Below are 23,725 nucleotides of genomic sequence, written 5' to 3' on the forward strand. Positions count from 1 at the left end.
AGTCACAGCTGCATCATGGGCCCAGCCCATCCTCAAGTTTCTAGTCAGCAGAGAGCTGCCGGCTGATGAGATCTCAGCAAGACTAGTGCAACGACGAGCCGGAGCATATGCAATAATCAACAGAGAGCTTGTGAAGCGCAGCGTCACTGGAGTCTTCCAGCGTTGTGTCGAGCCAGAAAAAGGAGTGGCAATCGTCAAAGATATCCACCAAGGCGAATGCGGCCACCACGCAGCCTCAAGATCACTTGTGGCCAAGGCTTTCCGCCATGGTTTCTTTTGGCCGACTGCCTTGAAAGATGCCAAAGAGATAGTCAAGAGCTGCAGAGGATGCCAAGTCTTCAGTTCCAAAAAACACCTGCCGGCTTCTGCACTCAAGACCATTCCCCTCACCTGGCCCTTTATCGTCTGGGGACTGGACATGGTGGGCCCTTTCAAGACAGCCCGCGGCGGCCTGACACATCTACTTGTCGCCGTGGACAAGTTCACAAAGTGGATCGAAGCGAAGCCGATCAAGAAGCTGAACGGGCCGACTGCTGTGACATTCATCACTGACATCACTACTCGGTACGGCGTGCCGCACAGCATCATCACCGACAATGGCACGAACTTTGCCAAAGGAGCACTGGCACCTTTCCGCGCGACACAGGGCATCCGACTGGACTTAGCGTCCGTTGCCCACCCGCAGTCAAACGGCCAGGTCGAGCGAGCAAATGGACTCATCCTCTCCGGCATCAAGCCCCGACTGGTTGTGCCACTGGAGCGCTCGGCCGGCTGCTGGCTTGACGAGCTGCCGGCTGTCCTCTGGAGTCTGCGCACTACACCCAACAAGTCAACCGGCTTTACTCCATTCTTCCTTGTACATGGTGCCGAGGTTGTCATCCCAACAGACATCGAGTTCGACTCGCCTCGGGTCACCATGTACACGGAGGCAGAGGCCAAGGAAGCAAGAGAAGACGGCGTCGACCTACTAGAAGAAGGCTGGCTGTTAGCACTCAGCCGGTCCGCCATCTACCAGCAAGGGCTGCGCCGCTACCACAACCGCAAGGTCAAGCCAAATCCTTCCAAGAGGGCGACCTTGTGCTCCGACTGATCCAGCGAACAGCCGGCCAGCACAAGCTCTCGGCCCCTTGGGAAGGCCCCTTCATCATCAGCAAGGCACTAGGCAACGACTCCTACTACTTGATTGACGCGCAAAAACCAAGAGCACGCAAAAGAGATGACTCCGGTAAGGAGTCGGAGCGACCATGGAACGCGAACCTCCTGAGAAGATTTTACAGTTGAAAGCAGTATGTACCATGCTACCCTTTTGTATCAAGTACGAACCAACAGGCCCCCCGAACAGTACTCGGGGACTGCCTTCATTTATCTATGAATGACGAGTGTCATATCCATGAATGTATTATTACATTTGATTTCTTGTCTGGCACCGAGTTCGACTAGTCGGCCCGGTGACTGGCCGCCTTGAGCTATATTAAAAGTTCTACCTGAAGTCAGACAAGTAGTGTGCCGGCTCCCGAGTCCTCTCTTGTTGAAAGTTGCAGCTCGAAGAACCGACTGTCCGACTAGCAAGAGACAAGGCAGAAAGGATGCCCACACGAAAAACGGCTAAGGACCAACGAACTTATATAGCAAAAAGACGGCCTCCAACCACGCTTGCCGGCTGTCAGAACAGCCGGCTGGCCGGCTTCCTAAACACTTAGCTCTAATCCAACAAAGCTAGAGTACTTGCCCTCCCAATTGGCCAAGCACTTCTCCAGCAACAGATTGCAGCGCAACTGTCTGTCTGGGGAGGCGGCAACCAAGGGAGGGCGGCAAAGGAAACAACAGAAGGATGAAAAGCAAAGAACAAGGAAAAGCCAAATGCATGCATAAGTTATATATACATATAAAGCCCCCAACAGGCCGGCAATCGACATAGTTCGAATACACCCCCAGTGGGTGGAATTGTGCAGACTTAACAGAATATTGTTCCAAAAATGACAAGACAGGAAAACAAAAGATAGCAGACTAAGGCGCGGTGCGGGAGCCAGGCTGGTCAGTGGAGATGGCGTCGCCGGCTGAAGGAGTGGCCGGCTGGCGGGTCTCGGCTTGGTCACCACCCGTGGCAGGCGACGCACCCGCGCGTGACGTGGTGCTGGAGGCGTGGTCAGGCTGGGGCTGGTCGGCCGCTCCACCAGCCGGCTCGGCGTCTTCACCTTCCTCCTCTTCGCCCTCGTCGCTGGAGTCGATCTCCTCCGCCGAGTCTTCACCGTCTGCCGGGTTCAGCCCGAACCACTCCTCCGGCTGGGCGACACCGTTGTCATCTACCTCAGGGGCGAAGACGCTGGTGTCGGTGTAGTCGGCGATCGCCGAAGCCCGCCGGATGATAGCCGGACGCGCCGGCTCCAGCTCCGTGTCGGCTTGCTGCCGCCAGGTAGCCAGCTAGTCCAGACTCAGGCCGGGGTACCAGGCCTTGACGAACTCCAGCGCCCGCCTGGCGCCGGACTGAGCTGCCGAGGCCTTCCAGGCTTCAAAGCGACCTACCGCCACCTCCAGCCAGTCGGCAGTCCGACTGGGGTGCGGGGAACCACTTCGCCGGGCCAGAGGGCGGCCAATACTTGCGCCCCAGCACGCTGAAGCCGGCGAAGCAGTCGGTGAGCCGGCTGGAGACGGGCCTGGATCGGCAAGAGCTGCTCCTCCAGCGAACGGCTAGCGCTTCGTGCAATCTCGAAGCCAGCCGGACTTCGCGCTTGGCGGCGGGCCTCGATGATCTGGTTGGCGGCGGTAGAATAGCCAGTGAAGTACTCTACGCAAGAAAGAAAGAGAATGAAGAGAAAACACCAAGTCAGAAAACGAGCCAAAAGCGGCAGCGACAAGAAAGGACGAAAAACTAGGCGGCTTACCGTCAACCAGATCTTTGATCTGACCATAGCCATTGATCAGAGTCTGCCTTGCTTCAGCCCAGCCAGCCGCTTCTGTCTCGTACTCGGCCTGGAGGGCGGCTTCGCGGTCCTGCACCGCCTTCAGAGCCGCCTTGTGGCCCTCCTCCTGGTCGGCCAACCTCTTGGCCAGGCGGTCGCGTTCCTGCACCAAGGCGGCAAGCTCGGCCTCCTTGGCACGAAGGGCAGTCTGAGACTCTCCCAGCTGTGCCCTCAGACCGGCGTTGGCCGCTGCAGGGACGGCAGAAAAAGAAGAAACAATAAGAGAAAGTCGTCAAGGAAGATCCGACCCGACTGCTCAGCAGTCGGCCCGAATCTCGGGGACTACACCCAGTGGGTGCGCTGACGCGCCCCCACGTGAGATAAAGAACAAAGCACTTACCCCGGCTCTCAGTTAGGTCGGCGGTCTTCTGGGTCAGCTCCCGAGCCTGGGAGTTGAAGGCGGCCGCACGAAGATTGTGGTAGTCCTACAAGATAGGCAGAAGATCGAAGTAAGAAAAAGAACAGCAAAGCTAAATCCACTAAGAAGTTCCAAGCCGCCTGCTCAGCAGCCGACTCGGAACTCGGGGACTACACCCAGTTGGTGCGCTGACGCGCCCCCACGAAAGAAACCAAGATCAAGAAGAAGCAACATAAGAAGACTAACCCGGATGGCCGCCCGCGTCGCGGGGAATTCGTCGGTGTACTGCCTCAGCGCCATAGCCTGGGCCTGGAGCCGGGTCCGGACGTCCTGAGCGGCCACGTTCATCACGGTCGTCCCTCCGCCCGGCGTCCACCCCGAGGTGGCGCTGGCCACCTCCACATCCTGGGCCGACGAGCTGGAGCCCGCGGCCGGCTGCGGCTCCGATGCCGCCTTCTGTGGCTCTGACGCAGCCTTCCCCGCGCGCCGGCCCGGCGGCATCCGGACCGCCAGCTCAGTCCTCGCGGCTGGCTCGCCCCCCGCCGACTGCGCAGGCGGCAGATCAGGCCGGCCGCCTTGAGCCGCCCTAGTCGGCGGGGTCGGCACCGGCACCCTCTCCAGGATGACGACGTCGTCATCCCTCTCCAGCCCTGGCTGGTCGCTGCCGGCTTCTTCTGGCGGGGGCTCCGGGGCCCCAGGCGCTGCGACGCGCAGTGGGGTGACCAACAAGGCCCCCTCCGCCGTCGCCGCAGCTGCAGCCTCCGCTTGGGCCTTGGCTGCGGTGTCGGCGCGCGCCTTCGCCGCCGCCTCCTCCTGCGCCGCCTGGGCGGCGGCCACCTTCCGTGCCTCCGCCTCCCGCGCCTCCCGCGCGTTCCGTTCCGTCGCCGCCTGAAGGTCGGCACGGGGGTCCACGCGGCGAGTGGTGCTCCCAGACCCCCTCGGCGACTCGATGACGGAGGCGGCAGCCGCCCGCTCGAGCGACAATGGAGCTCTGGTTGTTTGGAGAAAAAGACAAGGATTCAGGAACCACCAGAGAAAAGAAAGAAAAAAGAGTACATAAAGGAGTTTGAACTTACGCCGACACCGTCTGCGGTTGCTTCACCGTCTTGCGGAAGCGAGCCGCCTTCGCGGCCGCCTCCTCCCGCCTGGTCGCCGCCGCTCCGCCCCTGGGCTTCTTCGTCCGACTGCCGAACAAACCCTGTGCGGCGCGACGCTTTTGCCCGCCGCCCCGAGCAGGCGGTGCAGCGGAGGAACCCGCGCTGCGGCCAGATGCCGGCTGACGGCGCGGGACGACTTCGGCCTCGTCGTCGTCCGGCCAGTCGTCGAAGGTGACTCCATGCCCGGAGTCGCCTGCTTCGCCGCCGCCTTGGCCACCACCCGGCTCGGTGTTGTCGTCCATAGCGGCCGCCCCCAAGTCGGGGTCCTCCAGATCGTGCTGCGTCCGGTCAGGGACGAATCGGCGCTCCGCGTCCGACCCGCCGGCAGGCCGAAGAAGAGGGCTCTATCGAGAACAAGCCGACTAGTCAGAGTCGGCCAAAAGGAACTCGGCGACAAAATTGAGAAAAGAGAAAGAGACAAGGAAAACATACCGTGGGCGGCGGATTGGCTCGGCTATATGGCTCCTTGCTGAACTGCCACTCTTCGGAGAGTTTGCATTTCGCGAGGTAGTTCACCATATAGGCCACCTCGTCGTGCGGCATGTCCTTGGTACACATCCGGCTCGGATCGAGCTGGCCGCTCATCTGACAGATCAGATGAGGGCGGCTCTGGAGCGGGAGTACCCGGCGCGTGACGAAGGCGGCTAGCAGGTCGGGCCCCGACAAGCCCTCCGACTGGGTCATCGCTCTCACTTGGGCGACGGCTGCGGATCCAGCCGGCGTCAGCGTCACGGCCCGGTAGGACCACTGGGGCCGCCTGCCCGCCGGTGGGCCGGCTACGTAAGCCGGCAGGTTGACGTAGTCGCCCTGCGGGGCGACGTTCCTGACGTAGAAGTACGACTTTTGCCATAACTTCACCGAGTGGATCAGCGTGATGACGGGGAAGGGGTTGTCGGCAGCCACCCTCCGCATCGCGATGAAGGCGCCAGTCTGAGCCGGCACGCCCTGCATGCGCGTGCCCAGCTTGGACTGGAAGAACTCCCCCCAGAGCTCGAGGGTAGGGAGGACGCCGAGGTAGCCTTCGCACAGGGTGACGAAGGCAGACAGCAGCACCACCGCGTTCGGGGTGAGGTGGTGCGGCTGGAGCTGGTAGAACTCGAGCCAAGAGCGGAAGAAGGCGCTCACGGGCAGGCCAATGCCGCGCAAGAAATGCGAGCGGAAGACCACCCGCTCGCCCTCCCGCGGCTCTGGCGTAAGCTCCTTCGCCGGTGCGAGATGGACCTCCACCTTGTCCGCGCCGGGCAGCCGCCGCGTCTTGCGGAGGAATTCGACGTGATCCTCGTGGACGTTGGAGCCGTCCCAATCCCCGCCGTACTGCTCCATGGCGGGAGGCATGGTGAAAACGAACGCGGCGGCGGAGGAATGAGTGGAGGAAGAGCGCAGCGGCGAGGCGCTGTTGCAAGAAAGGGCAGGAGGAAGAAGATGGTGGAAAGAGGAGGAGCGTGCGAGAGCCTGCCGCTCTCCCCCCTCCCCCTACTTATAGCTTCGCAGGGTGAAGCCGGGGAGGCCGGACGTGGGGTGAGACGTGGGATTAACTGCACCCACTCCCCCCACGCCTCGCGGTTATTACGCCCTAAAGGCGTGCCGAAACTGCCGCAGGGAGACGTGCGGGCGGTTTCGGGCTGCAGAGAATCCACGCCTGGGCCCAGGCGTGGGCGTGGCGGGCCCCCGCCCTGCGGCGACGTCCCGTCGCGCGCGTGGGCTGGCAGGCTTTTTAGCCTAGAGAGGCCACGTGGTTCGCAGGCGGCAAGTGGCCGGCCCGCGGCCCGGTGCACGCGCGAGCTCCCGCCCTCCGACTACGAAATTTTTGGCCAAGACGACGCGCCTAACCAAAGCCGGCTCCCAGCTGCCGGCTTGTCAAGATAGGAAGCTGACCGAGCTTCTCGACTTCTACCCAACCTCGAAGCCCAATCAGCTTCGGGGACTACTGTCGGAGTAAATAGCCACGGGTAGCCTAACCGACTGCCCCTGGCTCTTCAGAAAATTATCAAGCCATTTGGGCCTTCAAGCATTTCAAGCATTGGGCCGCCTTCCCTGGCCGGCTGCCTCTGAAGCCGACTCTCGGAAGGCGACCCAGCCTCAGCAACCTCCCCCCAGGATAACCATGGGGTGGCCGACTCCAGGAAGCCGGCCATAGAGGATGCCGACTTCCCAGAACCGGCCACGAAGAACGCCGACTCCAAGAAGCCGGCCAAGACCGCAACCACCAAAACTACACCCACATAACGGTGACCAGACGGGGTGTGGCCACAGTGCGGCCCACTACCCCCAAAGCCCGAGGCAGGCATGGCCACAGGATGCCGTACGGGACGGCCATCTCCCGTCCGGCTCGGCACTGTAGCCATGCTGGCCTCAACGTCACCCACGACAGACGCCAGTACGGCCCACGGGCGGCGGGCCCCTTTAGCCAGAGAGAAAGGCGAAGGCGGCCCGGCCTCCCCCAGTCGGCCAAGGGCGTAGCCGGCCCCCAGAAGCCGGCTACCCCCTCCCTCGAAGCATGTGCCACATTAAGGAGACAAGACGAGGTAAGGCTACAGTGAGAGCCCTCGAGGCGGCACACTGTAGCCACGCTTGCCTCGACGAAGCCCTCGTCATCAGGGATGAGGCTACAGTAAGCAGCCGCCGACAAGACCCTAGGCGGTGGGGCCGGCCTGTCGACCAAGAGGCCGGCAGCCGGCGGGACCCACCAGTCAGCGGGCCCCAACGGCCGGCGGAGAAGCCGGCGAGCGTAGACACTGACGGCTGGGACCAGCGCCCAGCCGGATTACAATTGTACCCCCAGAGGGTAGGCCTATATAAACCCCCCGGGGCACCCATGCAAAGGGTTGGCTTCTTAGCATTACACACACCATAGAGAGAGAGAAGCAAGAGCTAGCCTTGTTCTTCTTCTCCCTTGAACCCAACAGCTCTAGGAGCATTTGTAGCTACTCTTTCTGATCTAGTGATCATGCGGAGACCTCGCAGAGCAGGACTAGGGGTGTTATCTCCTCGGAGAGCCCCGAACCTGGGTAAGATTCGCCGGTGTGCATGTCTTCGCCTCATCCCGTTTCCAGGCACCGGCGACGTCTTATTGGCACCCACTATGATAAGCCACCCGTTGGCATATGTCGCACCTACCACCCGACAATGTCAATCAGCAACTCCCTTCCTTGATCACCGGAGATGCAGCGCAGCGTGACATCGTTCGACCGTTTTCTGTATAACTTGCCGTCTTGGATACAGTATGCCGTTGCTTGCCGGGCCACGCGCTCCGCATCCTCTTCCTTCTCCGGCAGCGTCCCGTGCGTCAGGTACTCCTTGAATTCCTTGGTCCAGCATTCCTCCTGGGGCTCGAGCGCCAAGAGCAGCCGAGCTCCTGAGGTCGGGCCACAGGCTGGGGCTCCCGTGGCCGGAGGCTGTGGGAGCTCCTCCCGAGGCTGAGTCGTGCTTGAAAGAGGTGGCGTAGCTGATGGCTTGAAGAGCCGCTCCTCAAAGACACCGGGCTCTTGCGGTTGCCGCTTGGATGCTCTCCTGGCGATGTCGTCGGCTTCCTTGTTGGTGCCCCGGGGCACGTGCCGCAGCTCTAGGCCCGAGAACTGTTTTTCCATCTTGTGCACCTCCGCGAGGTAGGCCTCCATATGCTCGTCCTTCGGCTCGTACACCTTGTTGGAGAAGTTGACGAGGAGTTGCGAGTCGCCTCTGACGGTAAGGCACTTCACCCCTAGAGCTGCCGCAGCCTTCAGGCCAGCTATGAGGCCTTCGTATTCTGCGATATTGTTGGAGACCTTCTCGCCATGCTAAAAGCAGAGTTGCACGGCGTAGTAGAGCTTGTCCTGAGTGGGCGAGATGAGCACTGCTCCAGCCCCATGCCCTGGTGCGCGAAGGCGCCATCGAAATACATGACCCAGCCGTCTGGGGCCTCGCTCCCTGGTGAGGTGGATCGGTCTTCGCCTTCCTCAAGTGTCGGGGCATCCGTCCATTCTGCCACAAAGTCAGCGAGCGCAGCCCCCTTGATGACCCTGGTAGTGCTGAACTCCAACTGGAATGCTTGCAACTCGATGTTCCACTCAGCGACCCTTCCGGCTGAGTTAGGGCTCCTAAGCACCCTCTCCAATGGGTAGGCTGAGACGACCTTGATGGGGTGGCCCTGGAAGTAGTGTCGCAGCTTGCGTGATGCCACCAAGAGTGCGAGCAGGAGTTTCCGGGGCATGGGGTAGCGTGCCCTCGCGTCCCGCAGTACGGTGCTGACGAAGTACACCGAGTGTTCGACGAGGGCTGGCACACTGTCGAGGCTCGGGTCCTGCAGAGATCGGGGCATATCCTGAGGTGGAGGGTTCCTGAGACCTGACTGTCCTCAGGAGCTTCTGCGATGTTGCCCTGCTGAGCTTGGTCTTCCATCGCTGATGCCTTTGTTGCGCCTTCGTGACCCTGCGCCACTTCAGCTCCGGCTTGGCGCAGCGCGCCCTTGGCTTGGCGCTCCTCCCGAACCACCACCAGCGCCGCGCTGGTGGAGTACGGGGTGGCGGCAAGGTAGAGTACTAGAGGCTCGAGAGGCCGTGGTGCCACCATCACCGGGGGGCTGGAGTCGACAATCTGGTCGATGCGTGGGAGTGGGAACGGATCTTGGGGGCAGGCTTTGTTAAGGTTGGTGAAGTCGATGCACATCTGTTCCTTCCCGCCTTTCTTCGGCACTACGACGGGGTTCGCCAGCCATTCGGGATATCAAACTTCTCGAATGCCGCCTGCCGCCTCCAGCTTGCGTGTCTCTTGGACGATGAAGGCCTGCTTCTCAGTGGACTGCCGTCTTGCTCCCTGCTTCACGGGGCGTATGTTGGGGCATACCCTTAGATGATGCTGGATCACCTCCCTCGGGACCCCTACCAGCTGATTGGGCTCCCACGCGAATATCTCCTTGTTCGCGCGCAAGAACCTCACCAAGGCTTCTTCTTGTCCCGGGTCAAGGCCGGCTCCTATGGTAAAGGTGGCTCCTGAAGACCCGTCCTCGTTGATCGACACCTGCTTGGTTTCCGCCTTGTCTTGGGTGAACAACTTCTTCTTCTTGGTAGGCACGGCCTCCTTGGCCTAGGGGGTACCGGCGTCGGCGGGCTGTGCTGCTGCCGCGGTCTTGAAGGCGAGCCTGAGCGCCGTCACGGCCTCCTTAGTGTCCCCCTTGATGGTGAGGACGCCCTTGCTCCCTGGCATCTTCATGAGGTTGTAGGCCAGGTGAGTCCCCTCCATGAACTGAGCGTGAGCCAGGTACCGAGGATGGCATTGTACGGGAGACCGATGCGGACGATGTCGAAGTCCACCAGCTCGGTGCGGTAGTTGTCGCGTGTGTCGAAGGTGACAGGGAGGCGGATCTGCCCCAGAGAGTGGGCAGCTCCACCACCCACTCCCGAGAAGGGCTTGCTGAGGCTGAGCCGCTCGAGCGGCACGTGAAGAAGGCTGAAGGCTTCTACGGAGAGCAAGTTGAGGCCGGCACCGCCGTCGATGAGGGTCTTGGTAACGGCCACGTTGCAGATGGTGGGCGTGTAGAGCATTGGGAGCATTCCGGAGCCGGCGGTGGAGTCGGGGTGGTCTTCTGAGCCGAAGGTGAGGTTGGCCTCTGGCGCAGCCCAACCCGGCGGAGCCCCCGGGCGCTTGGAGGTGGCCCCGATCTGACGGAGGAAAGGCTTGACGTGGCGGTCTGAAGGTGGTGCTTGAGAGCCGCCCAGCAGGGTCGCGACTGCGTGGTGCGCCGGCACCGCGTAGCGAGCAGTGAAGAGGTCGCGGAGTTCCCCCCAGGAGTCCACCGTGGATCCCGGGAGGTTGAGCAGCCAGGCGCGCGGCTCGCCGGCAAGGGCCATGGGGAACCAGTTGGCCATGATCTTGTCGTTGCCTCCGACTTCGAGGACAGCCTCCTCATACGCCAGCAGGAACGGAGTCGTGTCTGCCGCGCCGTCGTAACGCGGCGGCATCTCTGGCTTGAACTTGGTCGGCCACCGCACTCGCCGTAGGGCGGGGGCCAGAGCTCGGTACTCAGACGCCCCGCTGTCGATGTCGGCCGCAGAGGTGGATGGCGGGGCACCTGCCAAGGGGGCGAAGTGCGGCGGCGCGGGGCGCAGGTTGGTGGAGAGGAGCTCTGGTGGACCCCTACCTGGCGCGCCAAATGTCGGATGTGGGGTTTCGGCAAACTCTTAAGATTCGAACACTGGGGTGCGCGCGAAGTCTTTATCTCCCAGTGATCTACGCCCTAGCTCGCTAAGATCTCGCGGACGAACTCGACGAACTCGCAACACAAAGAGACACGAGATTTATACTGGTTCGGGCCACCGTTGTGGTGTAATACCCTACTCTAGTGTGGTGGTGGTGGATTGCCTCTTGGGCTGATGAAGAACAACACAAGGGAGAGAACAGCCTCCTGAGGTTGAAGTGTTCTTGTGCTTGGTGACTTAGCGGGTGAGAGCTGGATGAACTGCTCCATCCCCCTACTGTGGTGGCTAGCTCTACTTATATAGGCCCTGGTCCTCTTCCCAAATATTGAGCGGGAAGGGAGCGAACAACGGCGGGCAAATTTGAAGCGGGACAGCTAGTACAAGCTATCCTGACAAAAGTGGTCTTTGCCTGCGAAAAGCTCAGGTGGTGACGCCGTCTTGGGCTCCACGATGACCTCCGTCTTGTCGTCCTTCTGGTCTTGGTCTCGTTGCACCGATATGGCAACCTTTGCCTGATCCCCCGGTACTCCTCGCATGCGCTGGCTTCCTTAGCACCAAAGAGGAAACAAGGACGCTGCGCGCGCTGGTGCCCGTCTGGCGCCCGCCAGGCGTCGATCGTCATGGCTCATGTCACGAGAGCCTCGTGAGGTTTGCCCCGCCTTGATATCTCCGCTCCTCGTGAGCCTGCCTGACTAGGCCACTCCTGAGGAGGTCTTGCGTTGTCCGCCTCGCAAGGGTCTTGGATGCCTTGTTGATGAAGATGGGACGTACGGCCTGCTGGCTTAACCACGCCGCGGGCCGCAGGCAGGCAAGTCTGGGGACCCCCGTTCCCAGAACGCCGATACCTGCCGGGGCTTGCGGGGCCTGAATCACCCCGCCAACCGCGCAAGTATGACCCACGTCGTCAATCAATGCGGTGTCAAGCCGCAAGGTGATTAAGTGGCAACATTGGCCACATGGCAGCCATCTCCTACAGAAGAAACCCACAGGCGACACCCGTCCAGTGACGTGTCAAGAGAACAGATGCAGAGATGGCGAGATAAGCCCGACATGCCTTGCCGGGCAGCTAGTGATGTGACACTGAGCGGTGCATTTAATGCACCCTGCCAGCCCGCAGAGTTAGGTATGATAGCATTGTTTGCTATCATATCAGTGGTAATGACTATTTTGCCACCGTGGTGACCCCTTAATCTATAAAAGGAGGCCCATGGCATTCGTAGGAGGGGGTTAGAGGGTTGGAAACTTGACAAACCCAAGCCACCATACGCTTGTGGTCACCGTAGCCCTTGCCGGGCAAGTGTACCACGCACCACCACGTTCATTTCCACCATCAATCCACCAAAGCAGGAGTAGGGTCTTACGCCTCGCGGCGGCCCAAACCTGGGTAAATTGCTTGTGTGATCTGTGCCGTGCTCTGGTCTGATCTTTGTGCAACGCAACGTCCCCCGCCGAACCAGCAAGGGGCCACCCGGTCCCATAGGTGGCCGCGGATATCCCGCGACATCTTTGGCGCGCCAGGTAGGGGGCTCGCTTGTGCGAACCTGAAAGCGTGCGCAGCGCATCATCTTCATGGCCATCTTCATCTTCGACAACGCCATCGACCATGGCGCCCAAGAAGAAGAAGTCCGGCCCTTCGGCCCAGCCATCTACCTCGAAGGCTCCGCCGCCCGCGGCCTCAGATGCCGCGGGGGATGCGGGGACAAGTGAGGAAGAGCGTTGTTGGGGGCATGGCAGGAGCAGGTGCTGCCATCGCCACTCCCCCTGCGGCCGACACGGGGGCTGAAGGCGTCGGAGGAGAACAACTTCAGCAGCGTTTCGACGGTCAAGCTCCACAAGGTGCGGACAGGAGGGTGACTCCGCTTACATCCCCTCCTCCCACCGGCGGGCGCAGCCACAGCAACGGCGCTTGGTCCGGGATGAGCCACCGTCCTTCGGCCGTCCCCGCCACGGGGTGGTCACGGCACGTGTGTCTCCTCCCGGGCGAGCCGGCCCAACCATTGCGCCCGACGGAGCCGTGGACCCTCGAGCGCCATCATCGCGCAACCCCGCTGCCCAGGTGGCCGCCCCACTGCAGCACGGACGCGCCACCGCCGCCGCAGGCACCGTCAGGAGCCAGGCGACGGTGCGGTCGAGGTCATCAACTTCCATGCCAAGCACAGCAACGGAGGCAATGGCACGGGCCCAGCTACTACTAAGGTTCCCGCCAGCAGCCGAGCAAATGGATGAATGGCGTGCCACCATCCAGAGTCTGCTCGGTTTCACTGAGGCTGGGGGCTCGCGGCGCGCTGGCCCGCCACGACCTCCCCAAGAGACGATGACTGCCCGTACTGCTGGCCGAACAGAGGGGGCAATCCCCACCGTGCAGTCCCCACCACGGCAGCAGGCACGGGTGCAGCAAGATCAAGATCCCGACGACGTCTCGATGGCCTCTTCCGACCCTCGAGCACGTCCGGGCCAACGGCGAACCCCGAAGGATAGGCAGCGGGGAGATGCGCGCGTCGTCATGGGGCGGCCTCTCGACGACCCCCGCTAGACCGACGGGTGCGGCGGCCTCAACGTCGACGAGCCTGCGTTCGGTGTTGGCGGGTGCCTACCTTTCGAGGTTGGCTGCCCTGCCTTTACATGCGAGCTGCAGCAAGTCCGTTGGCCGTCCGTCTGCACGTTCAAGCCGGAGATACCCGAGAAGTACGACGGAAAACTGAACCCGACAGAGTTCCTGAGCATCTACACCATCGTTGTTCAGGCTGCCGAGGGAAGAGACGAGAAGGTGTTCGCCAACTACTTCCCGTTGGCTCTCAAGTCCAACGTGAGATCCTGGCTCATGCACCTGCCGGAGAACTCCATCTCATCATGGGCAAACCTGTGCCACGAGTTCATCGGTGCCTTCACCGGTGGCCACCAGGAGCCCGGCAGGCCCAGCGACCTACAGCTTCTGCAGCAGAAAGAAGGAGAAACTCTCCGTAAGTATTTACAAAGATTCAGTAAAGTCCATAGGAATATTCCGAATATCCATCCAGCAGCTGTTATATCAGCCTTCCAGTCCAATGTGCGCGACCGCCGCATTCGTTCTAAGATGAATCTGCGGTTGCCCAAGACTGTGAAGGAGTTGTACACACTAGTCGATAAGTGTGCTCGGATGGAGGAAGGGAGGAAGTTGCCCGGGGAGGAGGATTGCATCAATGTTGATTCAGAGGAAGAAGATGAATCAACCAGTCAAAGAAAGGGCAAGAAGCGCAACAAGAAGCCAAGAGATAAGACAGTCATGACTGTGGAAGGTTCTGGCACGCCTAGTACCGGCAAGAAGGCCAAGGCTGAGGCCCCCGGCAAGGAAGTTGCCGAGTGCACTGCCTGCCGGGAAGCCGCTGCCGCGGAGAAAGCCGGGAAAGGTGATGGGCCGTACTGCAAGATCCACTAGACCAAGGGCCACAACCTCCATGAATGTTATCAAGTTGAGCAGCTTGTCAAGAGACAGAGAGCAGAGTATGATAAGCGTGATAAGGAGAAAGGTCAGAATGCTGCTGGCCGAAAGGGCCGAGGCGGTGAAGCAAACCGCCCCGGCAAACCCTTTCGGAACCAAGGAAAACCCGCCAGGGGCGAAGAGAAGGTAACCTGTGATGATTTGAGTGATGGAGGGAATGAAGAGGAGACCAGTGAGTAGGAATTTCAGAGGGCCACTGACGCCCTATGCATTGATGGAGATGCGTCTTTGCACTCCTCCCATTGCCAGCTCAAGCGGTGGACACGAGAGGTCAATGTTGCCGAGCCAGCACCAGAGGCCCGGAAGCCGCTCAAATGGTCCCGCACGCCCATCATCTTTGATGAGGAGGACCACCCTTGCCGCACCACCGCGGTAGGGTGTTTGTCGTTGTTGGTCTCCCCAACAATTCGCAACCTCAAGGTCACAAAGATGTTAGTGGACGGCGGGGCCGGGTTGAATCTGATTTCCCCAGCAGTTATCAACAAGCTTTAGATAGGAGAGGAAGATCTGGAGGTTACCGGCACGTTTCAAGGAGTCAATCCCGGCAGGAGCCGTCCCAAGGGAAAGATTACATTGCCGGTGAAGTTTGGGGGAGAGCTGAACTATAGGACTGAGAAGATTGTGTTTGATGTGGTTGAGCTCCCCTTGCCGTATAATGGGATTCTAGGACGACCGGCCTTGGCCAAGTTCATGGCAACATCCCACTATGCATATAACACTTTGAAGATGCCTGGGCCGTTGGGAGTCATCACCATCCCATCAGATGAGAAGGATGCAATTATCTGTGTGGACAGGATGTATCGGGATGCCGTTGCAGCAGAGGCTGCGGCAGCAACGGTCCCCGCCAAGGAAAGCAAAGGAAAGAAGAGGGATTGTAGGACCTCCGGCAAGGAGTCCAGGAAGCGTGCCCCCTCCAAGTGCACGACACCCATTAACGACGTGCCGGAGCGTTCCAACAACAAGAGAGCCAAGGTTGCAGCTCCCCAAGTGAAGAAGGTCCCGAAAGGGCTGGCTGATGTTGATGGTACTTTCACCATCAGCGCCACCCTTGATGACAAATAGGAAAGCGCGCTCGTTGCCTTCCTGCGGGCGAATATTGATGTGTTTGCCTGGCAACCATCTGATATCCCCGGTGTTCCCAGGGAGGTAATCGAGCACCACCTTGCTATCTGCCCACATGCCCGACCCATCAAGCAGAAAGTTAGGAAGCAAGCCTTGGAGCGGCAGCAGTTCATTGCCAAGAAAATCAAGAAGTTAGAGGCAGCTGGATTGGTCAGAGGAGTACTGCACCCTACATGGTTGGCGAACCCAGTGGTAGTTCGGAAGGCGAATGGGAAATGGAGGCTTTGCATTGACTTCACATATCTCAATAAGGCTTGCCCAAAGGACCCATTCCCCTTGCCGCGCATCGATCAGATTGTCGATTCTACTTCAGGGTGTGATCTGCTCTCCTTTTTGGATGCTTACTCCGGATATCACCAGATCTTCATGTCCAAACAAGATGAGGAGAAAACATCATTCATCACTTCAGGTGGTACATACTGTTTTGTCTGCATGCCTTTCAGATTGAAGAGTGCCGCGTCTACTTTTGCAAGAGCAGTCCAGATTGATTTTGAGCCACAACTACACAGAAACATAGAAGCCTACTAGCAAGATGCCCGTGCTACGCTACGGGATAAGAAATGATCAGGTGGACGTATAGTCAGGAGCTGGTATATGCTACTAATGCAATAAAAATGTACCAAGCACTAATCAAAGTGACAATATATTATTGATAGGTACACATCAAGCACAGTCAAACATATGGTTTCCAATCGATAAACCTCTTCATCCAAGCCAAACTTTTGCTTCTTCATCTTTGCCTCACGGGAAGACTTGTTCTCCATGCTCATCTCATTGCTCGCTCTATCCTATATCGAGGTGGTGACAGAGATCATGCAACAATAAGAAAATCCGTCCACATACATGTGACAACTGAGATAGGCACTAACCAGCTTAATTTTCTAGTTTCTCTTCCTATCCTTGTCTGCTTAATTTTCTACTTTCGGCAATAGATTGATTATTTGCTCGGACCATAGCCAAGTCATCGAAGTCATGAATATCGGCTTGCACTGGTGGGCAGTGCTGCAGCAGTGGCCAATGATAGTTATTTCTTGTCTTCGGAGTTTACCAAAGTGGTGTTTGAACATGAGTATCGAGAGGCGGATGCTATTGCCCATGAACTGGTCTGTCTTCCACGTTTAATGAAGCTACTTCTTGGATTGAAGTACCACCACCATCAATTCTATCTCTTTTAGGAACACTATAATGATGTATACGAATGAATAAAGAGGTGTTTTTTATTTTAAAAAAACAAGGGACCTAGTAATGTGTCCTTTTGGGGAACAAAAGAAGAAAGGGTAAAAAAACCAGAAGGTGAGCCTTACCAATCTAATGCACAAAATAGAGTGGTACAAATTAAAATCAGGTCTTTATTGTGCACTGCATTACCAATGAAAAATATCACATGATTTTGTTTCTTAAAACCAATAGTCTCATGAAACATACATGCCTCGACACGAGAAACGCGTCGTCATGAAGTTGCGTCACAGAAAATTAACAGTCTAATCAATTATTATTAAGCTGACACACAAGAATATGACAGCAGTAACATGACATATATCTCCCCCGCCACAAATTAAGTAGAGTATCAAAGACTATCTCCCATCACTATAAAAAATCATAGTATCCAACTTTTCTACAAAGCAGTGTGTCCCCAAGCGCAGGAAATCGGACAAACTTTCAGGCTCTACTTCACCCTCTCAGTGCACCACATACCTCCACTCCACTCACCACACCCTCTCAGTGCATCAGATAGGTGCCTTGGTATATGTTACATCTTAGAAATAAATGGTCAACGTACATCAAGAAACTGGAGGCAATGGTCCTGGCAGGAAACCTTTGCTGTATATATATATCATTGGATTACTACTTAGTTGAACAAACTTTCACCCGCTTCTTACATTAGATAAAGCAGGGATTGACTGTAACACGATGAAAACCAAAGTCACCTACTGCCTGCTATTGCTTGCTACTTGAGCAAAACATAAAAAATAATGTTCTGACTATATTCTTAGGGAACTCTGCACTTAGTAAGATCAGGATCTCCTGACTATATTTTAACATACTTCAGTTTATCTTTAAAAAAACCATGCTGACGCTGATGCTTATTATAATTACCTTCCTTGGTGAAAAATATTTTCTGTAAAAAAATACCAACTGGCTTAAAAGATCAAGCATAATCATTTTAGGCTAGTTCTTATGATACGAGGTGCTGGAATGATTACATGTGGATCTTAATCTGACAAATATGACTACTGATAAATAAAAAATATCATCCTCACCTATGCCATGAATTAGTTATTGTGCAAACAGTTGCCGCCATAGTCATCCTTGCAGCAGTAACTGCGGCACAACACCTTGCAGGTTCCTACATTCCCCATGCTCGCCCATCTTTGTGTCACTATCATGCACCTCGCCCTTGCTGCCACAACCCTGAAATTCAGAAATAGCTGAGCCCAACAATGCAAATTTCTGTCAGAAAATTCAGAAGTACAAAACCCCTACAAAAATCAAAATTGACCTGACACCTATGCAGTAGTTTACAGTAACCAAATCAGACATATGAAGAATGCTCAAAGGTTGGCACTAACCCTGACCAAAAGATTAGCTTTGCATAAGTAAACCACCCTGCAAAATTTTGCCACTTGAACCTTCCAGTCATACAAATAATTTCACTACTCTTTAAAAGGTGGCTAACTCCATTCGGTCAGCTTGAAATCCAACAGATAACTAAGTACTTGGTCGGTTTCTCTATGAGATGAAACATTAAGCCTCATGGCCATCACCACATGTGCGTAAAGGAAGAAATAATTTATAGTTTTACCTCATAGCTAGAATGCACAATAGTTATGCACATATAAATGTCTAAAGTATGAAGGAATGATGATATGCATTGACAACCACATTGCAAAGATAATACTTTCATGCAAGTTAAACTATCCTGCAAACCAGCCACCAAATCACTTCAGTATGAACACAAAAATGACCAAACAACACATTAATTAAGTGAAAGCAATGATCTCACATTCGGTGGCTGTAACATTTTGGCATAATACCTGCATGCTTTTTCCCCCCAAAAAATGGAGGGTTAGCAAAAAAGATTAAAACCTTGAAGTTTAAAAAGGATTTCACAAGAGCCTATTACAACAAGCAGAGGCCTAATAATAAGCTTCACAACTTGCAGATGGCAATGGGAAAAGAAAACACACTGATAACATGTTCAAAACCGTGAAATATGAAGCATGTTCCACTTCTTATGCAGTAGGTGGGCCGACACCATGGATGAGCAGAGCACAGCCAGCGGGATACCTGCGGAGGTCAGTGTCGGAGGAGACGGCGATGAGGAAGTGGAGGTGGTGGGAGTGGGAAGTACGGCTGCTGGATCAATAAAGGGTGGAGGTAGGAGAGGCGTTGTGGCACTAACGGCGCCGGCGGCGTACTTTGGTGGCTGGTAACAAAGGAGATGGGGAGGAGTGGAGGGGATGACGAGGAGCACGGGGAGGTGGCGGTGATGGGAGTGCTCGAACTGCGGTGTTAGACGAGGACGCAGGAGAGGCGTCCGTAGACGGACGACATCGACGGCGTGCTTGCCGAGGTCGGCGTTGGAGGAGACGGGCAAGGGGCAGAGAGGACGTTGAGGTGGAGGTGCGTCATGGTGGTGGGCGGTGGGGCTGAGAAGCGTGAGAGGCGCAGGAGGTGGACGGCGCCAGCAGCAGCCGCCTCGCGCCCCCGCCAGATCGATTCCAGTGATGTCCGTCGGTGATTCGATTTGTTTCCAGATGGTTCCAGGAGTTGGGAGAGAGAAGCCTGAACAGGAAAGATGTGGTTGAGGGGTTATGTGCAAATGAGCAGCAGACTGATTTGTGTGCGTTAGATGCCGATCCGACGATCCTAAACGATGGATGGCAGACACACCATCATCACCAACTCAGAATTTTATAGGAGTAGAGATATGGATGACATTGTGGTCAAGACCAAGGATAAGGCCACCCTTATCCAGTATTTGGAGGAGACATTTGCTAATTTGCACAAGGTCAACCTGAAGCTTAACTTGGAGAAGTGCGGATTTGGTGTTCCCTCCGGCAAGCTACTTGGATTCTTTGTGTCCCACCGGGGGATTGAAACCAACCCCGACAAGATCAAGGCCATTGAGCAGATCCAAGCGCCAAGGACAGTCAAGGATGTAAGGCGTTTGACGGGATGCGTTGCCGCGCTGAGCAGATTCATCTCCAAATCCGCCGAGCGCGCCCTGCCATTTTTCAAAATTTAAGGAGGGCAGGACCAATGAAATGGACCCTAGAAGCAGATATAGCCTTGCAAGAATTGAAGGCTTACCTATCATCTGTGCTCACCTTGGTTGCGCCCAAACCCAGAGAGCTGTTGTTGCTCTACTTGGCGGCAACCAACCAAGTGGTCAGTGCAGCTTTGGTAGCACAGCGGGAAGCAGAAGATGCGGAAAGTGGCCAGATCACGGCAGAGTCAGCAGAGAAACATGACAGCAGTAAGCACGGCAACGAGAGCAGCCCCAAGGACGCGGCAAGGAAGAAAGTGGTGCAACGCCCAGTTTACTTCGTCAGCTCCTTGTTACAAGGAGCTAGGTCGAGGTACTCTGGTGTGCAGAAGTTGATCTTTGGCCTCATCATGGCCTCAAGGAAACTGCGCCACTACTTCTAAGCCCATGAGATCACGGTTGTTACTCGTTTTCCTTTGCAGAGGATACTCCGAAACCCTGAGGCTACTGGCAGAATAGTGGAGCGGGCTTTGTAGTTATCCAGCTTTGGTTTGCAGTTTGAGAGCACTTCAACCATTCAAAGCAGGGCGCTGGCAGGGTTGTTGCAGAATGGACGCCAACCCCTGACGAGGAAGCAACAGAAATAGTTCTCCCCGGCAAGGAATCCCCCCAAGAATGGATTATGTATTTTGATGGTGCTTTTTCCCTACAAGGTGCAGGAGCTGGCGTGCTTCTTGTTGCCCCCTCCGGGGAGCACCTGAAGTATGTCATCCAAATGAACTTTGCCCGGGAAGAAGCCACCAACAATACAACTGAGTATGAAGGGCTCCTTGCCGGGCTCAGGATTGCAGCAGAGTTGGGAATTAAGAAGTTGATCATTCGAGGAGATTCACAGTTAGTGGTGAGACAAGTCAACAAAGATTACCAAAGACCATTGATGGAAGCATACATTGAGGAAGTAAGGAGGTTAGAGGAGCGCTTTGACAGGTTGCAAATAGAGCTCGTACCCCGTGCGGAAAAGAGCATAGCTGATCACCTGTCAAAGTGTGCTGCGTAGAAGCTTCCTGTGGAACCAAGAACTTTTGTTCTCCACCTCTCTCAACCCTCCGTATCACCAACCACAATGGCCCGAAAAAGGAGAAAGTTGGACTACGGTAAGCCTCTCCCGATCGAGCCATCCGCTCCCGGCAGAGACCCTGCCGGAAACAACTCCTCACAGCCTGCCGGACCACCCCCTCCAGCCGGGCCTATAGACCCGCGGACGAGGCTGGTGCTCCCGCAGTCGAGGAGGTGCCACTATTCCTTGTTGCCGAACCTCAGGCTCCAACTTGGGCAAGGCACATCGTCTGCTTCCTCCAAACCGGAGAACTCCCCGGCGATCCAGATGAAGCTGAGAAAGTAGCCTGGAGGGCCAGTATGTATCAGTTTGTCGATGACACTCTGTACAGAAGGAGGCCCAATGGTGTGAAATTGAAGTGTGTCTGCCGGGAGGACGGAAAGGAACTGCTGGCTAAGATTCACAAAGGAATGTGCGACTCACACATTGGATCAAGGGCATTAGTTGGGAAAGCATTCCGGCAAGGATTCTATTGGCCCACAGCCCTCCAAGACGCAGTTGAGCTCGTCACGACATGTGAAGCCTGTGAGTTCCGTTCCAAGAAAACACACCTGCCTGCCCAAGATCTTCAGACAATCCCTCTATCATGGCCATTTTTGGTCTGGGGGCTCGATATCCTCGGCCCCTTCCCCCGAGCAATCGGGGGCTTTGAATTCTTGTTTGTCGTCGTCGACAAGTTTACAAAGTGGCCAGAAGTGACTGCTGTGAGGAAGGTGACTGCTCAGTCAGCTATCAAGTTCTTGAAAGAATTGGTGTGTTGTTTCGGAGTTCCGGCAAGGATCATCACTGACAACGACACCCAATTCACGAGCCACGCCTTCATGCAATATGTTCAAAACCTAGGATGCAAGATCTCATTTGCCTCCGTGGCACATCCCCGGAGCAATGGACAAGCTGAGAGGGCGAACGCTGAAGTGCTTCGTGGACTCAAGACAAGGACTTTTGATACGCTGCAGAAGCACGACAGGCGGTGGATCGAGGAGCTGCCGGTAGTTCTCTAGTCCCTCAGAACAACACCTAATCGAGCTACCGGGCAGACTCCCTTCTCCCCGGTCTACGGGGTAGAAGTCGTTATCCCCACAGAACTCATTTACGGGTCTCCCCGGGTGCTTGCCTATGATGAAGTAGCGCAAGATCAGCACCGGCGTGACGACGTTGTGCTACTCGAGGAGAACCGTCTCCGGGCCGCTATGCGTGCTGCACGCTATCAGCAAGCCCTGCGTCGCTATCACAGCCGCAGGGTTCGTGCCTGAAGTTTTGAGGAAGGTGACCTTGTCCTTAGGCGCGTTCAGTCCGTCAAGGGTACACACAAGTTATCACCGAAGTGGGAAGGCCCTTACCAGGTAGTACGAGTCTCCAGACCCGACGCAGTACGCCTGGAGACCGGAGATGGTACACCGTTGCAAAACTCATGGAACATTGAGCATCTCTGTAAGTTCTACCCGTAAGGCGCAGAGGCTGCCAGGCCCGGCAGCCACCCATTGTACATGGCATTGCCGAAGTTGCATGTAACCCCTTGTACAAGCCAGGGCGATGACCCCGTGCAAGAGAAAATAAAGAAGCGTTGTAGGGGGGCCCCAACTAAGATTGCATGCATGCACAAGCACACCTAGATCATTGCATAAGCACTTCATGAGCATTTGCATATGCATATAGATAGGATTGCATCCTGGATTCATTCTCATCTACATGGAGTTGCAGGTTCTTGCCGTAAACCTGGCTTTGACAAAGGACAAGAAGATTGCATGGCACGGCGATCCCCGGCAAGCCAAACAGATAAGTTCACCTCTTGTCCATTAGTATTCTGTAAAGCTACAACTTTGCATGAGAAAACCTCGCCTCCCTCTTTGAAACTTAGGTGCTCCCATCCATGACTCGAACGCTACTTCCGTCAGGGTGGTCCCAGTGGCCTTTGGGAAAAAGGAGTTGGCGGGGGGGGGGGTGGCCCCTCTGTCTGTTCCCCGGCAGACATAGTTCTCCGGTAGACAAAGAGGGTGCTGGCAGGATATCCTCCCAGGGAAAACTCGTTTATTCTATTAAAGAGGCACTTTGCCTCTGCATGGACATACACATGCACGAGTTCCCGACAAGATTCATCTTTTTCAGATACAAATACAAGCATTACAGAATACAAAGATGGACTCGAGAGATTACATTATTTGAATTAAAATTTGGCAATTGCCGACAGGTTTAAGATTAAAAAAAGATAAGTGCCCCGTTACGCCTTTGCCCCTGTCCATCCCTCGCAGAAAATATCGAGGGGGGCGGCGGCGGACACCGCTGGGATTCGGCACCTCCCCAAGATCAAGACTAATGAAGCAGCGAAGGAAAACCTCAAGGAACCAACTCCTTCAAAAGCCCTGCCTGTGCACTTATTAGGCCCTACCCCGCCGATGCTCCGCAGCGCGATCGTGGCAGGCCCGGTGGCTTCTGTCGGTGCAACAGACCCCGGGTATGTTGCCCAACTGTGCACAGGCACAAGATCAAGATTGAAGCACCAGCTCAAGATAGGGATTGAAGAACCAACATGCAGCTCGGAGAGATCGAGATCGAGCCAAAGGAACAGGATATCGGCAAGAGAAGGGCCTCCCTTGCTGGGCAGGCGAGCCCGGCAAGGGGCCAGGCCACCACCAGAAGCAAGCGACCAAGACTCCCCGGCAGCGCCTACCGGGGCTTGCGAGGCCCGAATCACCCCGCCAACCGCGCAAGTATGACCCACGTCGTCAATCAATGTGGTGTCAAGCCGCAAGGTGATAAAGTGGCAGCATTTGCCACATGGCAGCCATCTCCTACAGAAGAAACCCATAGGTGACACCCGTCCAGCGACGTGTCAAGAGAACAGATGCGGAGCTGGTGAGATAAACCCGGCAGGCCTTGCCGGGCAGCTAGTGATGTGACACTGAGCAGTGCATTTAATGCACCCTGCCAGCCCGCAGAGTTAGGTATGATAGCACTATTTGCTATCATATCAGTGGGCAATGACTGTTTTGCCACTGTGGTGACCCCTTAATCTATAAAAGGAGGCCCATGGCATTCGTAAGAGGGGGTTAGAGGGTTGGAAACTTGACAAACCCAAGCCACCATACGCTTGTGGTCACCATAGCCCTAAGGCAGGCCTTGCCGGGCAAGTGTACCATGCACCACCACGTT

At 56.4% G+C, this 23,725-nt stretch overlaps 1 protein-coding gene across 8 annotated transcripts; it reads right to left on the minus strand.

Moving 5' to 3' along the window:
• Positions 1–1,862: 1,862 nt before the first annotated feature.
• LOC141022593 (uncharacterized) lies at positions 1,863–19,145 on the minus strand. 8 transcript variants are annotated; one of them, XM_073498856.1, is made up of 4 exons: positions 3,565–4,351; positions 3,301–3,385; positions 2,883–3,149; positions 1,863–2,785 (listed from the first exon to the last, which is right to left on the minus strand). In XM_073498856.1, exons 1-4 carry the CDS (start codon positions 3,817–3,819, stop codon positions 2,520–2,522), a joined length of 873 nt encoding a protein of 290 aa, XP_073354957.1. In that variant the 5' UTR covers positions 3,820–4,351; the 3' UTR covers positions 1,863–2,519. The 8 variants fall into 8 exon arrangements, 1 of the variants encoding a protein (XP_073354957.1); XR_012183783.1 differs by lacking the exons at positions 1,863–2,785; positions 3,565–4,351 and adding exons at positions 17,510–17,660; positions 18,537–19,066 and having other exon boundaries at positions 3,135–3,149; XR_012183781.1 differs by lacking the exons at positions 1,863–2,785; positions 2,883–3,149; positions 3,301–3,385; positions 3,565–4,351 and adding exons at positions 15,876–16,036; positions 17,510–17,660; positions 18,537–19,058.
• Positions 19,146–23,725: the final 4,580 nt, after the last annotated feature.

Source organism: Aegilops tauschii, chromosome 1 (assembly GCF_002575655.3).
Source record: "Aegilops tauschii subsp. strangulata cultivar AL8/78 chromosome 1, Aet v6.0, whole genome shotgun sequence".
Taxonomy (NCBI): domain Eukaryota; kingdom Viridiplantae; phylum Streptophyta; class Magnoliopsida; order Poales; family Poaceae; genus Aegilops; species Aegilops tauschii.